This window comes from Sceloporus undulatus, chromosome 9 (assembly GCF_019175285.1).
Source record: "Sceloporus undulatus isolate JIND9_A2432 ecotype Alabama chromosome 9, SceUnd_v1.1, whole genome shotgun sequence".
Classification (NCBI taxonomy): Eukaryota; Metazoa; Chordata; class Lepidosauria; order Squamata; family Phrynosomatidae; genus Sceloporus; species Sceloporus undulatus.
Window position 1 is genome coordinate 30,563,640 of NC_056530.1, and position 13,457 is coordinate 30,577,096.

The 13,457-nt window shown below is 47.3% G+C and overlaps 1 protein-coding gene across 1 annotated transcript; it reads right to left on the bottom strand.

The window, feature by feature from the left end:
- Positions 1–4,997: 4,997 nt before the first annotated feature.
- On the bottom strand, positions 4,998–11,104 carry MCL1 (MCL1 apoptosis regulator, BCL2 family member). The gene is made up of 3 exons (XM_042440220.1): positions 10,295–11,104; positions 6,421–6,668; positions 4,998–5,936 (listed from the first exon to the last, which is right to left on the bottom strand). Exons 1-3 carry the CDS (start codon positions 11,022–11,024, stop codon positions 5,820–5,822), a joined length of 1,095 nt encoding a protein of 364 aa, XP_042296154.1. The 5' UTR covers positions 11,025–11,104; the 3' UTR covers positions 4,998–5,819.
- Positions 11,105–13,457: the final 2,353 nt, after the last annotated feature.

Here is a 13,457-nt window from a genome sequence, read left to right on the forward strand (position 1 = left end):
CACTGACAGGAAATATATTGAAAGACATTAAAATACTGTTGGATATTACTTCACCAACTGGCCCCGTTTGTCACATGAAGGGAAGCACTTTGTCTACGTGTGCGTCTTCTGTTTTGGACTTTTTGAAATGAAGCAACTGCATTGTCATCTAAAAAAAAAAAAGCAAGCAACAGCAGACAGCCATTCGTCACATGCCCCCGAAAACAAAAACAAAATATGATGATGGTTGGGATTCTGTTTTAAAACAGCAACTGAGGCCACCAGTTATTCTCAGAAGATAAAACACACGTTGTGTATATTTAAATTAAAGGAGAGCTGCTCTCCTTTCAGACCTGGCCGGGACCCAAAAGTGAGTTCATGGCTGAGGAATGCCGTCTCCTGCTGTCTGTTCGGAAAGCCTTTTGGAAACTCAACAGCCTCATTCATAGCTTTCTTGCGCCTGCATCGTGACGGCTCAGGCCTTGCGACCACACAAACTCAGGGGTCCTTATTCACTTCCAAGGAAACAAGCCCAGTTGCCTGCAGAGGTAAAGAAGGCTCTCTTCAGGCCACCCAGTTCGGCATTTGAGGCGAGGTGACATTTTGTGCCATCAAAACTTATGCAATATAGCCTCGTGACAGCCTTCTAACAGGGAGCCTTGCAAATGAGTCAGACTGCAGCATCAAGTATGGCTAATATCAGTCTTGGTTTGGATGGTTTGGATACTGTTCCAGATGCAATGGAACTACAACTCCTATCAATTATCTTCCAGAAGCAATACAACTCCTATCGCCCTCAACCAGCCCAACCAGGCAGGGGATATGGGCATTCCAGACCAAAACCTCTCTCAAGGTCCCCAGGTTGGGGGAAACGTCTCCCAGGGGCTTTCCACAGAAGAGAAACCCACACTGGACTTTCAGTTTCGCTGCTTGCAAGTATCACAAAGGCCACAAGGTTACTAAAGGGACACCACCTAAATGCAAACAGTAGATCCCTGGTTGTTATTAGTAAGCTTTTAGAAGGCAGAATTAAAAACATGCCAGGGGATGTGTGTGTGGGTTTCAAAAAGATTAGACAAATTCATGGAGGGTGGGTCTAGCTATGCTTATTAAATACAAAAACAATGGTTGTTACCTTCAGGGACGACGCATGGGTTTCCCAATTGGTTTCTGTTGCTAAGAAGATACTTGGTCAGATGTATTGTTAGGCCAGGATTGCTCTTCTTTGGCCTTGGGATGCTTTTCATGCAGTGGCAGTGTACTTTCGAGTTCTAGACACTGGCCTGTTACAGACTGCCAAAATAAAGCTGCTTTGGGTCTCTTTGGAGGTATGCTGTTTAAATGATGCATGCATCCTAAGAGTCCGGAAGCTGCACCAAAGCTGCACTCCGGTGCTTAGGAATGGAGTGTGGCTTTGGCGCAACCTCCAGACTCTTAGGACCCATGCATCATTTAAATAGCATACCTCCAAAGAGACCCCAAGCAGCTTTATTTTGGCAGTCTGTAACAGGCCACTGGGGTTAGGATGAAAACTATACACTTTCACACCTTGCTCCTCCACTTTCTGGAAGCAACTGCCTGGTTTCCTATGCAGTGTGTATCCTGAGCTACAAAGACCTTGGGGGGGGGGGGGGGTCTGATCCAACATGGGTCTCATTTTTCAGCTTTTAATTCTCATACCTGATGCAACTAAGCCTTTCCAAGTAGAAGAATGATTTCCTAACCTGTCTTAAGTATAGGTTAACACGACCATTGGCTCCCTACAAGGAGAAATGTTGGATACAAATAAAATTAATACAAAAATACCTGGACATAGTGGGCACACTGGAACGGCTTCCCTGTTGAGTGCAGTTCAGAACCCAGATAGACTGGAAGAACCAGAAAGTACCTGGTTTTGGTCCTGTCCTTATTTTTTCCCTTTGGAAATCTACTGTATGACTGTAATGTTGGGAGTTTGCAAAATAAACCTCCCAAGATTACCAAGGACGTTTCATTCCCATTCCCCAGGATTTTAACCCAGCATTTCCTGAAATGAAATGTACTTCTCCATGTCTGTGTTATGCTGGCAGTAGCTAAGACGGCTGCCACCAAGGAACACAGCGATGTTTGCACCAAAACAAAAAGCTCCTAATACTTACCTAGCATAATATTGCTACAGAGCTTTAGCACTTGACCTAAAAGCCCCGAGTAATAACAAAGTTCAGTCTAGATGTGACATGAAGGGGAGAAGAAACCAAGGGAGGAGGGAAACGCGGGATATTTCAAGAGAGAGTTTGGATGCAAAACCATAAACCGTCAGGTAGAAAGAATGAGAAGGTCTTAGGAATTTGAGCAGGGATGCCTCTTTCACCCTTTCAGACTTGCTCAGTCGCTTCCCTTCCCTTCATTTTGCAGGGCCTCTCTTATTACAGGAAAAGCCAGAGCGCTGACTTCATCCAAGAGGAATGGTGTTAACATTTGGACAAGCCTTTTATTTTTTTTTGCTTTGGGAACAGAAAGTGAAAAGCAGCTGCACTAAAAAGCCTCGGTGAAAAACACCATTAAAAGACCCTGCTAGATCCCAGGAGGAAGGAAGCCAAAAGGAAGCAATTGCCTAAGATAAGATAAGCATGGGGAAAGGGTCAATAAAACCTGCCTGAATCCCTAGCAAACAAATGGAGGAGGGGGTGGGTGGGTTTGAGAGAGGGAGCGGCTCCTTTGGTGGTCTTTTCCCTTGAGATTCGGAAGAGGGAAGGTCTGCATCCTTTGGGAGGAAGGCTTCTTCTATCAGCCATCTAAACTAGGAAGAGCCATTTACAACAGGGTTGTTCTGTTTGCAGAACTCAGCTGCGTCTTTCAACTTCCTCAAAACAACACAAAAGAAGTTTCCTAGCCCTTGTTTATTTCACTCTTGACTTTTTCAGCCTGCTTTCCTCAAAAAATGTCATGATCTTAGGCTTCAATGGAGCATTCGCTCATTCAAATATTACTTAACATTTAAATAGCTAACTTAATGTGGTTTTCCTTTTATTTGGGCGAACACAACCAATTCACCCAATGCTGGAATAAGCGAACCAGAATTTCATTTTGGCAAAGGCTGAATTCTTAGGGTTGGGAGGGGAAAAAAGCTCACCCAAGAAAGCTCTGTAGAGATTCAAGTTTGCTTTCGTGTCTGTGATTCTCTCCCATTTGACCTTGCTATTATTTCCCCCCTAAAGAACAGCCAGGGAGTGTGAACCACAACACACCCAGCCCCACTTCCAAAACAGCCATCTGTTTCTTGCAAGGCTGAAAAAAGTGTGTGTTCAGATTGATCAAGGCCTGGTTCTGGGAAGAGGAACAGAAACAAAGCCTATTAAACCAGATTAGAGAATAGTCAAGGCTGGGATGATGATTTGTATGCTTAGGTGCCGGGATCCACCTAATTTAGGGTCTGGAAAATACATGGGTTTTGGATAACCTTGGTAATTCCTGAGCAAATAGTCTTCTTTATCATCATTCAAGGAAGCTGAAAAACCTTATTCACTCCTCCAAGGCACCGTGGATCCTCGCTTTTGCAGGCGGAAGTCTGCAATTTAAGCAGGCAATTGACTTCTGGTTGGAAAAAGAGCCATCCAACAAAAACTGTATGGGTGATTTTGGAAACAATAATGTTCATGCTGCTAGACCAAGGAAGTTAGCTAGAGAAGTGTTTCTCAAACGTTGGGATTCCAGAGGTTTGGATCACTGGACATTTTGGCTTAACTTCTTGAGGTACAAAATGTCAGGAGGCCTTTAATACTTCTACTGAATGCAAAAAATAACCCTTCTAAAGCCTATAGGAATAGCAGGGAAAGTAAACCTCAAGTGTACGGTTCTGCCTAATAAGGAAGGTTAGGTTAGGTTTCTGGTAGAGGGCTTGGTTCCTCACCCCAGCTATGAAATGCCTATTTACAATCTCTAAACAAAACAAGCAAGCAAAAGGTTTGGGTTTTAACACTTATCTGGAGCAACCCCTTCCTCACCAGACAACAGATTTCCTGTTATGAGAAAGAAGCTACCCCAGAGGTTGCCAGGAAACCACTTTTCGATATGCGCTGCACCAACTTTGCACAACTGCCGATTTGCATAGTTCCAGGGCAAAGCTTTGCATAGAGCCAGGCAGCACCTTGAGAACCATGCAAGGCTTTCAAAAACACAGCTTCCACAACTTGCTGGATCATTTCAACTTACCTCTGGCAAAATATATAAAATACACGCCCTGATTCTTCGTGTAAGAGCTGGTTCCTAACACTGTTCCATTTTTACATATTGCGTGATGGACATATACTGGTAGAGTACTCCCTCCTCTTTGTCTTAACTTACACAAGACTAATTCCAATTTTAGGCTTGGCTAGAGCACACCCTCTGAAACAAATGGAACATGTTAGGCGTAACTACCTGCTGTGCTACACAGACTATGCACATCAAGTCGTACAGGTTACAAGAAAGCCAAAACAAGATGGGAATCATTGCTGAAAAACAGCAAAGTGTAAGTCAGGAACCCTGGTCTGGAACCCAGGGCGCTCCAGGTATTAAGCTACGCTGTCTATTGAACGATATAGCCATGTTAGTCTGTAGAATCAGTATGTAGAGAGATTTTGTAGCACCTTTGAGGCTCACTGAAAGAAAGAAGTGGGCAGCAGGAGCTTTCATAGACTTGAGGCTACCAATAAGTACTATCTATTGTTCCTGACTATTGAACAGAATGGCTTGGGGTCGATGGGACATTGGAAGTCCACCAGTACTGGAGGGTTTCCACTCCTGATACATAAACTGCTACCAGCTGATAAGAGTTTTTTGCAGTCTGTACACTTCCCTATTGAAACACAAAGCAAAGCAAGCCCTTCTGACGTTTCTCCTCGCAGGTGCCCTGGAGATTTACCTGCAACAAGTAAAAGAAAGAAAGAAAGAAAGAGAAGATGGTGCTCAAGCCTCGAGCGGCTTGACCAAGTATTTGGCCACAGAGACAAAATTGTTTCATTTTTCCGCCTCTTAGAGAAGAGACACAGTGGAACGAACACCTGTAAATTGGTTTATTAAACAAGTTTATGTAAACAAACAGGTCTAAACCATAGCACCATGTCAAGTCACATTGCCAAAATTTGGTCTAAACAAAGCCAACAGTACAGTGGAGACTAAGAGCAATCTAGTCCAACTGCAAGACAACTGACAACTCTTGCTTACGTGAAGCCACCTGCCTAATAACAGAGTTGAAGAACCCCAAGTCTACAAGCCTGCCCCAGATTCTCTCTCGTGGAAATATGTAGCATCATTGTCTGCATGTGCCGGGTCTGGAAACTGCCAACTGACCGGATTCGTTCATTCTTAAGAGAGACGTACAAATTCAGCCACAAACGCAGCTTTTCAAAAACTGACTTTAAGGAAAGTAGGAACCAAAATAAAACATGAAGTATAAAAGTCCTAACAATTCAAAACGCTTCCTTCCCCTTTTAGAGGAAGGTGGAACTTTTAAAAAAGGGAACAGGCTTTGAACAGAGCCAACTAGTCAATAGTGCCATCAGTTTATTGAGCCAAGAGATTGTTCTTAATCCAAACCCAATGCAACCACAGGTTAGTCCTGCACTGGGCCGCCTTTAGTTTCTCGCCGCGTTGCTTCTTGGGGAAGCAGAGCGACCATTTCTTCATCGGACAGATCTACTCCCATCTGCAAGACATCCTGGTTGGTTACCTTGTATAACTGAAAAGCTCAAACAAAACCTTCTTCCATGGGATTTCCAGGTGTTTATTCTCCCATCAACTTTCAAAGAACAGCTCAGTTTTCTAGTCGCAGCAGGAACAGGATTGTCCAAGCGAGTTCCTCCGTGGGAACGCTCTTTGGCTCACCGGATCATGTACGCCAGACTTGCTCCGATCCCAGCAATGCTCGCAAAAGCCACCAGAACGTTCCTGAGGCCACCTTCTATGTCCTCTACATGGAAGAATTTAACAAACCCTTCCTGGATAAAAAAAGAAGCGAAGCATTAATTGCTTTCAAGCGCCCATAGCGCCAGTGGCGTTCAGGAGATTTTAAGTCTAAGAAAGCACAAAGACACAGCATGGACCAGCAACAAAGCAGACCACAGACATTTTGGGTAGACTGAGAAAGTACAAGGGAGATCTGCACTGAAGAATTAACTGTATCCCCTCCATTTTAATTTTCAATGATTACGCATACAGAGATTTTAGTTCTTTCAGGGAAACCTACCAAAGTGTACTTCTTCATGCAACAGCTAGATGTATCACAAGATCAATGTCATGGGAAGGCATCCTAAAAGTCTATTTAACTCTGCCTTTCAGGGCATACCATCTTTACAAGGTGCCTTGGCAAAACAGACCATGTTTTGGCTGAACCACTTGTTTATCAGCCCAGATGACTCCTTCCAAACACACTTTGAAATCAAACCTTAGAAGAGCGACAAGAGGAAAGGGCAGCCCACTTACCCAGGCATCGTGCTTCACCAGCCATTCTCTTTTGTCGGTCACCAGCACATCAGTGATGATTTCTATCAAAGTGTTGATGCCATTCTCTTGATTGATGCTCTTCAGATGCTTGGCAACAAAGGCGCCAAAAGAGATGAGAGTCACAATGCGGCCCCAGTTTATTATGCCATCTCTGAAGACCTCGGTTGCAACTTCTGATATACTCTTCAAGTCTTCTTCTTTCTTTATTTCCATCTTCCTAAGCATCCCTGAATGAGAAAGAAGGACACGTGTGTCAAGTGGGCACTCCAGGAATGAGACAAATACCATTCTTATATTATTTTGCCTTCAACACTACCGCTTTTAGCTCTCTCTGGTATTTAGCAGGCCTATTCCTACCATTGCCAATATCATCAGTGTCTGGAGGTCATCCTGACTTGGACTAATTTTCAAGACATCTTTAAATTGTGTAACATTTCAACTGCGCCCAACTGCTACGAATTTTTATTATGGACTCCCACTTAAGTCTTTTAAGACAGCTAAAATTCTGGTTTAAAGGAAATGACTCCAAACAGTTTTGAGACTAAGGAACAAGGAAGCTAGCGTTTGCATCAGGGAGTTACCAAACCAGCTTCTTTATTCAAGTGAAGCAACTACACGTAAGACTTGAAAGCCAACTGGTAAACACGCTGGTGAAATATGTTCCCATGGAACTAAATGAGTGAGCCGGATCTTAAGATCAGTCTAATCCAGGAAATAAACATCGCCCTCTGTTATGACTTCAAGTCAAATGACTACTCTCCCATATCAAAAGATGAAACCTGTGTTTGCAATAAGGACTGCGGTGCCTCTTCCTCGATATCTGGCTTTTTGTTGTTGGAAGGATTCTGTCCCTGGAGCTTTAAAAAGCTCTACTGGTATGCCATCTGTTTCTGGTTATCTGTTTTGTAGTGCTTTCAGAGGAGTGCAGGTTCTTCACCCCAATGTAGAAATTAATGGCCCATAAGCAAATGCTAGCTAATCTTCCATCACTGTTTATTGTGACTTATGTTTTCCCTGCTGAGTGGAGCCGGATGTGAGCAACAGCTAAGGCTAATCTATAACCAGATGATCTTTTCTGCAGGCCAGATTTTCCCCCATTCTGCTCTCTGGAGTACAAAGTTCAGTTTCATTTCTGCTGGTTTGGAGCTTTCACAATGACTCCTTGCAGCGAAGGGAGTGAGAGAGAGAGAGAGAGAGAGGAGATGGAAACCACAGCTGAGCCTCTGCGCAGTTCCTGCTAAGGGATGGTTTAAAAGACGATCAGATCTAGGTCAAGACCTCCCTCGCATATATACCTAAACCGTACCAACAAACACCACTTCAACCCAGGCTACCTGAAGGAGCCTCTCCTCCCAGATGGGTCTTGCCCAGACCTCTCTCTCAGACCCATCAAGTCGGTTGGGCCTTCTCAGTGGCAGATCCCAAACCCTGAACCCAGGGTGATCAGATAGGTCTGCCCTATGTTATCCTTCTGCCACCAGATGGTATCACAACTATGCCCTTTTCATGTTTGAACTGCCTTCAACCACTACAGACTGCCATCTTCTCTACTCTTCCCATGTTCAAAGACACCCCGAAAGGCCAGACAACAGCTCTTAGGTAGCAAAACTTCCAGTCCCCTGAACAGTAAGAGGCAGCCAAGCAGCCTGACTCCCATCTGCCTGAAGTGGCCTCTCAGTCCCTGGGTTAAACTGGACACCTCTCTTTCTCCCTTCCACTCCCTTTTTGGCTTCCCTTTCTCCATCCATCTCCTCCCCCACATCTTTTCTACCTCTCCCCCAAACCATAACCAGGAGTCCATGAAGCTTGGAGGCTTTTCACACCCATTTTCCGCCCCCCACTTCCTCCTCCACCATCGTATGGTTCATTCCCTGGCCCTTTCCTCTTCCCTCATCCACAATCTCCCCCTTTTCTCTCGCAGCCCTCCCTTCTTGGTGGTCTCCCCCCATTCACAGAAAACCATAATTTTGGCCCTTGATCCTCCTCCCAAAGCAGCTCAATGCCCATAATTGTCTGGCAGGGGAGAAAACAGGACCTGGGCATGTTTTACACTTTGCTTTCTTGTGTATGTTTGTGGCTGGTTGTTTTCTGCAAGGGGGAGGGAGTAGGAGAGAAACCAGAGTGTGGGCTTCCCCCAACAGACATAAATCCAACCCCAATTCTTCCTCTGTGTAAGTCTTCTCTATTGCCACATCCCCAATGCGTTTGTCTGACTCCTTTTGGCTTTTTCTCAGTGCCCAATTCTCACATCCGCACATGATGATGGGGAATAATCCCCACTTGAGCATTCAGAGTTATGGCTTTACGTTTCATGTCTCCGTCCAGCTCTTTCCCAACCCTTCCAGACTTAAGGCAACCCTGTCACAATCTTTCCTCAGGCTGAGTGTGACTCACCCACAAGGCAACACAGGCCTGATACAGACAGCCAAAATAAAGCTGCTTTGAGTCACTGTGGAGGGATGGTGTTTCAATGATACATGCGTCCTAAGAGCCCTGAAGCCGCACCAAAGCCACACTCCAGCTCTAAGGACTAGAGTGAAGCTTTGGTGCAGCTTCCAGACTCTTAGGACGCATGCATCATTGAAACACCATACCTCCACAGTGACTGAAAGCAGCTTTATTTTGGCTGTCTGTATAGGGCCAGATTTCCCCAGGACCTTGGCAGCTAAGCAGGGCCAGGCATGGTTACTCCCTGGATGGGAGCCCACCAATGAATCCCACATGCTGCAGGGTAGATTGTGGCAGAAGGAACTGGCCAAACCACCTCTGGGGGTGATTCTCCGCCTAAGGAAACCCCATGAACATCCACACACAATGCAGCACAAGGCCTGTAACACCCTCGAGGCACCAGAGCCCTGTCTGGTCTTGGCAGCTAAGCAGGGCCTGGCCTGGTTAGTCCTTTGATGGGAAACCAAACACCAAGGGATTGTTGGCAGAGACTATGAAATGGCAGAACTTATCAGGGGATGGGATGTGTGACTTTACAATGGGGAAAAAAAAAAGGGGGGGGGTTTGGTCAACCGAAAGGTTTGGCTTAGTAATGGGGAAATAAGGATTGAGTTTGTTGAGAGAAAGGGGTATGACGATGTAAAGGGAGCTGTTACAAAGGAAGGAAATTAATAAGGGAAAACATTCCCAAGGCAAGGAAGAGGGAGTGGATGATAGGCAAAGTAAAGATTACGTATGATCAGAAGGGGCTGGTTAATAGTTGAGCACAGTTTTGAGACAGGATGGGACTCATTTGTGGGCAGCAAAGCAGTATGTTGTGTGAATAAACCTGTACATAGATACATATACATAGCCATGGAAGTGGCAAAACCGCCACGAAGCAATAATCCCCAAAGGCTGCCAACTTCTTTCTCTCAGCGAGTGTCAAAGGTGCTACAATCTCTCTCTCTGTATGGATTACTTAGAACCCGTGTGCCTTCAAGCCTCCTTCCACACCAACGGCAAACAAGAAACAAGGCTTCCCTTTCTGGGGACATGCTAAAACAAACGACACTTGCTGCCTATAGGGAGTCATGGCAGAGCACTTGTCCATAGGGAAACATTGGGCGAGTATTCAATGCTTCCCTATGGGCAAGTACAGTATTCCTCAATGTTTCCTGGTGGGGAAGTGTCCTCCAATGTTTCCCTATGGACCAGTATTCTCCAATGCTTCCCTATGGGGATGTATTCCTCAATAGTTCCCTATGGGCCAGCACTGTCCAAGGTGTCCCTATGGGCCAGTCTTCCCCAATGCATCCCCCCTATGGGCCAATGTCCCCCCATGGCTGATGCAGGGTCCAATATGTCCCTCTGGGGAAGTGTGTCTCAATGGGTCCCAATGCAACCTCTGGCTCCTGCTGCTGACCTTGGAAGGCGACCTGGTGCCTCTCGAGGATGCTCTCCCCGACCCTCCGGAGGGTCTCCAGGGCCCTCGCCGCCTCCGCCTCGCTCCCGCCGCTCCCGAAGCGGCCCAGGAAGCTCTGCAGGGAGAAGGGCCCCTTCACCCCCGCTGCTGCCTCTAAGCCGACGCCGCCTTTCGTGCTTCTTCCGTCGGCGGCTTCTCTCAGGTAGCGCCCCACGACGGCCAGAGTCACCTTCCGGAGCTCGTCCTGGGGAAGCTCCGGGGAGGGAGGAGGAGAAGCGGCTCCTTCGCCCGCCTTGGCCTCCATCTCGGGAACCACAACCGCTTCTGAGTCGGAGTCCGCCTCGCAGCCGTCGATCTCTTCTGCCTCGAGAGACAACGACGACGACGAAGAAGGCGCCGGGCTCCAAAATGGCGGCTGCGGCCGCTCTCGGCCTTCCTCTGCGCCGGAGCCAATCAGCGCCCGCGGCGGCCCCTCGCAGTGACCAATCAGCGGCAAGGGTCCGCCGATTAAGCCCCGCCCCTCCGAAAGGCCGTTGGAACCCCACGGAGAAGCCACGCCCATCATGGAGGGCAGCGCCGGGCGCCGAGGCTCTGAAGCAGCGGCGGCGGCAGTAGTAGTCCCTCCGCCGCTTCCTCCGACGACTCCTCCGGCTGCCGGCGACGTCGGCGCGTTAGGCGCGATGCTGGGCGCCCCGCCGCAATACAGCACCATGGTTTTCTTGTTGAACATGGCGGCTGCCTCCTCAAGACGCTTCGCAAGCTCTTTACTCCTCGACGCGAAGCTGCTCTGAGGGGGAGAGGCGTCGCCGGCGACTGCTTTTATACCGGCGCGTGACATCAGCGCGCACGCAGAACAAAGCAGCCACTCCGCGCGCTAAGGGGCGTGGCTAAGCAGAAACCAAGCTGGCAGGGAGGAGAGGGGGCGTGGCCTCCAAAAGGGCACCATAGATCTAGGAATTGTCAAAGAGTGAGCCTCCGCCCCGGATTCAACGGGTCGCTTCCCAATTTTGTCAGCAATAAAGAGGAAGATATTCCAAATTTTGGGGCAAATGATGGTCAAAAGGCCAACTTTGCTGGGAGTATAGAAATGAGCCACTGGTCTTTCTCCCTCAGGCCTGGTTTAATGCCAAGGTTTGCCAATGATGCTCACAACAACAGCCCTGGAGTGCTGGCCACCTGTCATTGCAGACTGTATAGAATGTCCTCCTTTTCCCGGACATGCCCTCCAATCCAGCCTTCTGGAACCCCAAAATGCCTCCCATCTTGAGCATGAAGAAGAAGTATGCATTACTGGGTCATGTCCTCATTTTCCCCTCCCACGTCCTACATTTTGCCTTGTCCTCCTTTGCAAGGAGGACATCTGGCCATGAGACTGTAAGGTTGTGTCCGCGCCGCAGAATTAGGGCCGTCTGACACCACTTTTAAGGAATCCTGGGATCTGTAGTTTTGTGAGACGTTTATTTATCACAGTAATCATCATCATCATCATCATCATCTTGCCTTTCCTTACAGAGAAAGAAGATCTTGAGCGAAGGAAAAAGGGAAGGAAGCTGTGGCGGCTGGGCACTTTTGTAGAGGAAGGGTTTTGCAAAAGCAGCCCCCAAAAAGGGATGTTCTTATGTAACTGGATTAGGAGAAAAAGCAAGAAACAGACTGTCATCTTTATTATTATATTTAAGGAAGGAAGGCGGTGGGAAAGCCCTTCTCAGAGCTAGGAGTCTAGGTACACCACATGAGTCAACAGTGTGATGCGGCAGCTAAAAAGGCCAATGCGATCCTAGGCTGCATCAATAGAAGTATAGTGTCTTGATCAAGGGAAGTAATAGTGCCACTATATTCTGTTTTGGTCAGGACCCACCTGGGATATTGTGTCCTGTTCTCAGCACCACAATTCAAAAAGGACATTGAGAAACTGGAGCCATGTGTCCAAAGGAGAGCAACTAAAATGGTGAAGGGTCTGGAAACCTTGCCCTATGAGGAAGGACTCAGGAAGCTGGGGATGTTTAGCCTGGAGAAGAGAAGGTTAAGAGGTGATATGACAGCCCTGTTTAAGTACTTGAAGGGATGTCATATTGAGGAGGGAGTAAGCTTATTTTCTGCTGCTCCAGAGAATAGGACCCAATGGAGCAATGGATGCAAGCCACAGGAAAAGAGATTCCAGCTCAACATTAGGAGGAACGTCCTGAGAGTAAGGACTGTTCACAGGTGGAAGATATTCCCTCAGAGACTGTGGTGGAGTCTCCTTCTTTGGAGGTCTTTAAACAAGAGGCTGGGTGGCCATCGGTCACAGGGGATATTTCGATTGAGAGTTCCTGCATGGCTGAATGGGGTTGGACTGGGTGGCCCTTGGGGTCTCTTCCAACTCTACGATTCTATGCTTCTGTAGCCAACATCTGCAAGTTGACCATACAATTACATTAGAAGACCTACAAATGCCTCTGACATGACTCTATGGTCAGGCTAGAGTTGTACTGGAGGACCTAGAGATTCCTAGAGAGAACCCAATACTCAAATACGCAATTAATCGAATCCATAACAGTGGAATCTGCAAATCTGGATGGCTATCTGTACTCCCTAAGTGGGGTGCAAGTTGGTCATCTTCCTCCCAAGGCCCAGCCCTGTGTCCCCATTTGAGGACAGTCAACCTGGACAGTCCTAGAAAGTGACGTGAATGAGACCGTTGTCCTACTGATTCAGACAATGTCTCCGAAAAGACCAGACTTTGAACGGGTCGAATTTGAGATTACATAAGGCTCCTTTGGTGGGAAAGAACCGACAGGAAGGGTAGCGAAAACACACACCTGGGTTCTGAAAAGCATGCGCCGGGTCCGTGCGTCGCAAAGACGGCACGCAACAAGCTCAAACCTGTTCCGGATTGTGACTCCCAGGCGCTGCTGCGATCCGTCCAGTTTGGTTTCTATTTTAGGAAAGACGCAAATAAGATTAGCAAAACACACAGAGCCTGTTTAGCATCTCAAAGCCCATTCAGCATGTAAAGCGAGCCACAGCCCAATGCGTATTAAACAGCCGCTTGCAAACATCAACTGCCAAGCGGTGCAAGATTCTGGTCCCCATGGAGGCCCACAAACGTTTCAAGACAGAGGGTCATTTAGTGCTTTGCTTGTCAGAGCAGCCTGAGTATTGTTGTGTCAGGTCCCTGGCT

Excerpts from the sequence above, each read along its gene's own strand:
- MCL1 (XM_042440220.1), bottom strand. The coding sequence starts at position 11,024 with ATGTTCAACAAGAAAACCATGGTGCTGTATTGCGGCGGGGCGCCCAGC. Across the intron at positions 6,669-10,294 it reads GCACCAGGTCGCCTTCCAAG|GGATGCTTAGGAAGATGGAA; the intron begins GTCAGCAGCAGG and ends TTTCTCATTCAG. Across the intron at positions 5,937-6,420 it reads TGGTGAAGCACGATGCCTGG|GAAGGGTTTGTTAAATTCTT; the intron begins GTAAGTGGGCTG and ends TTTTTTATCCAG.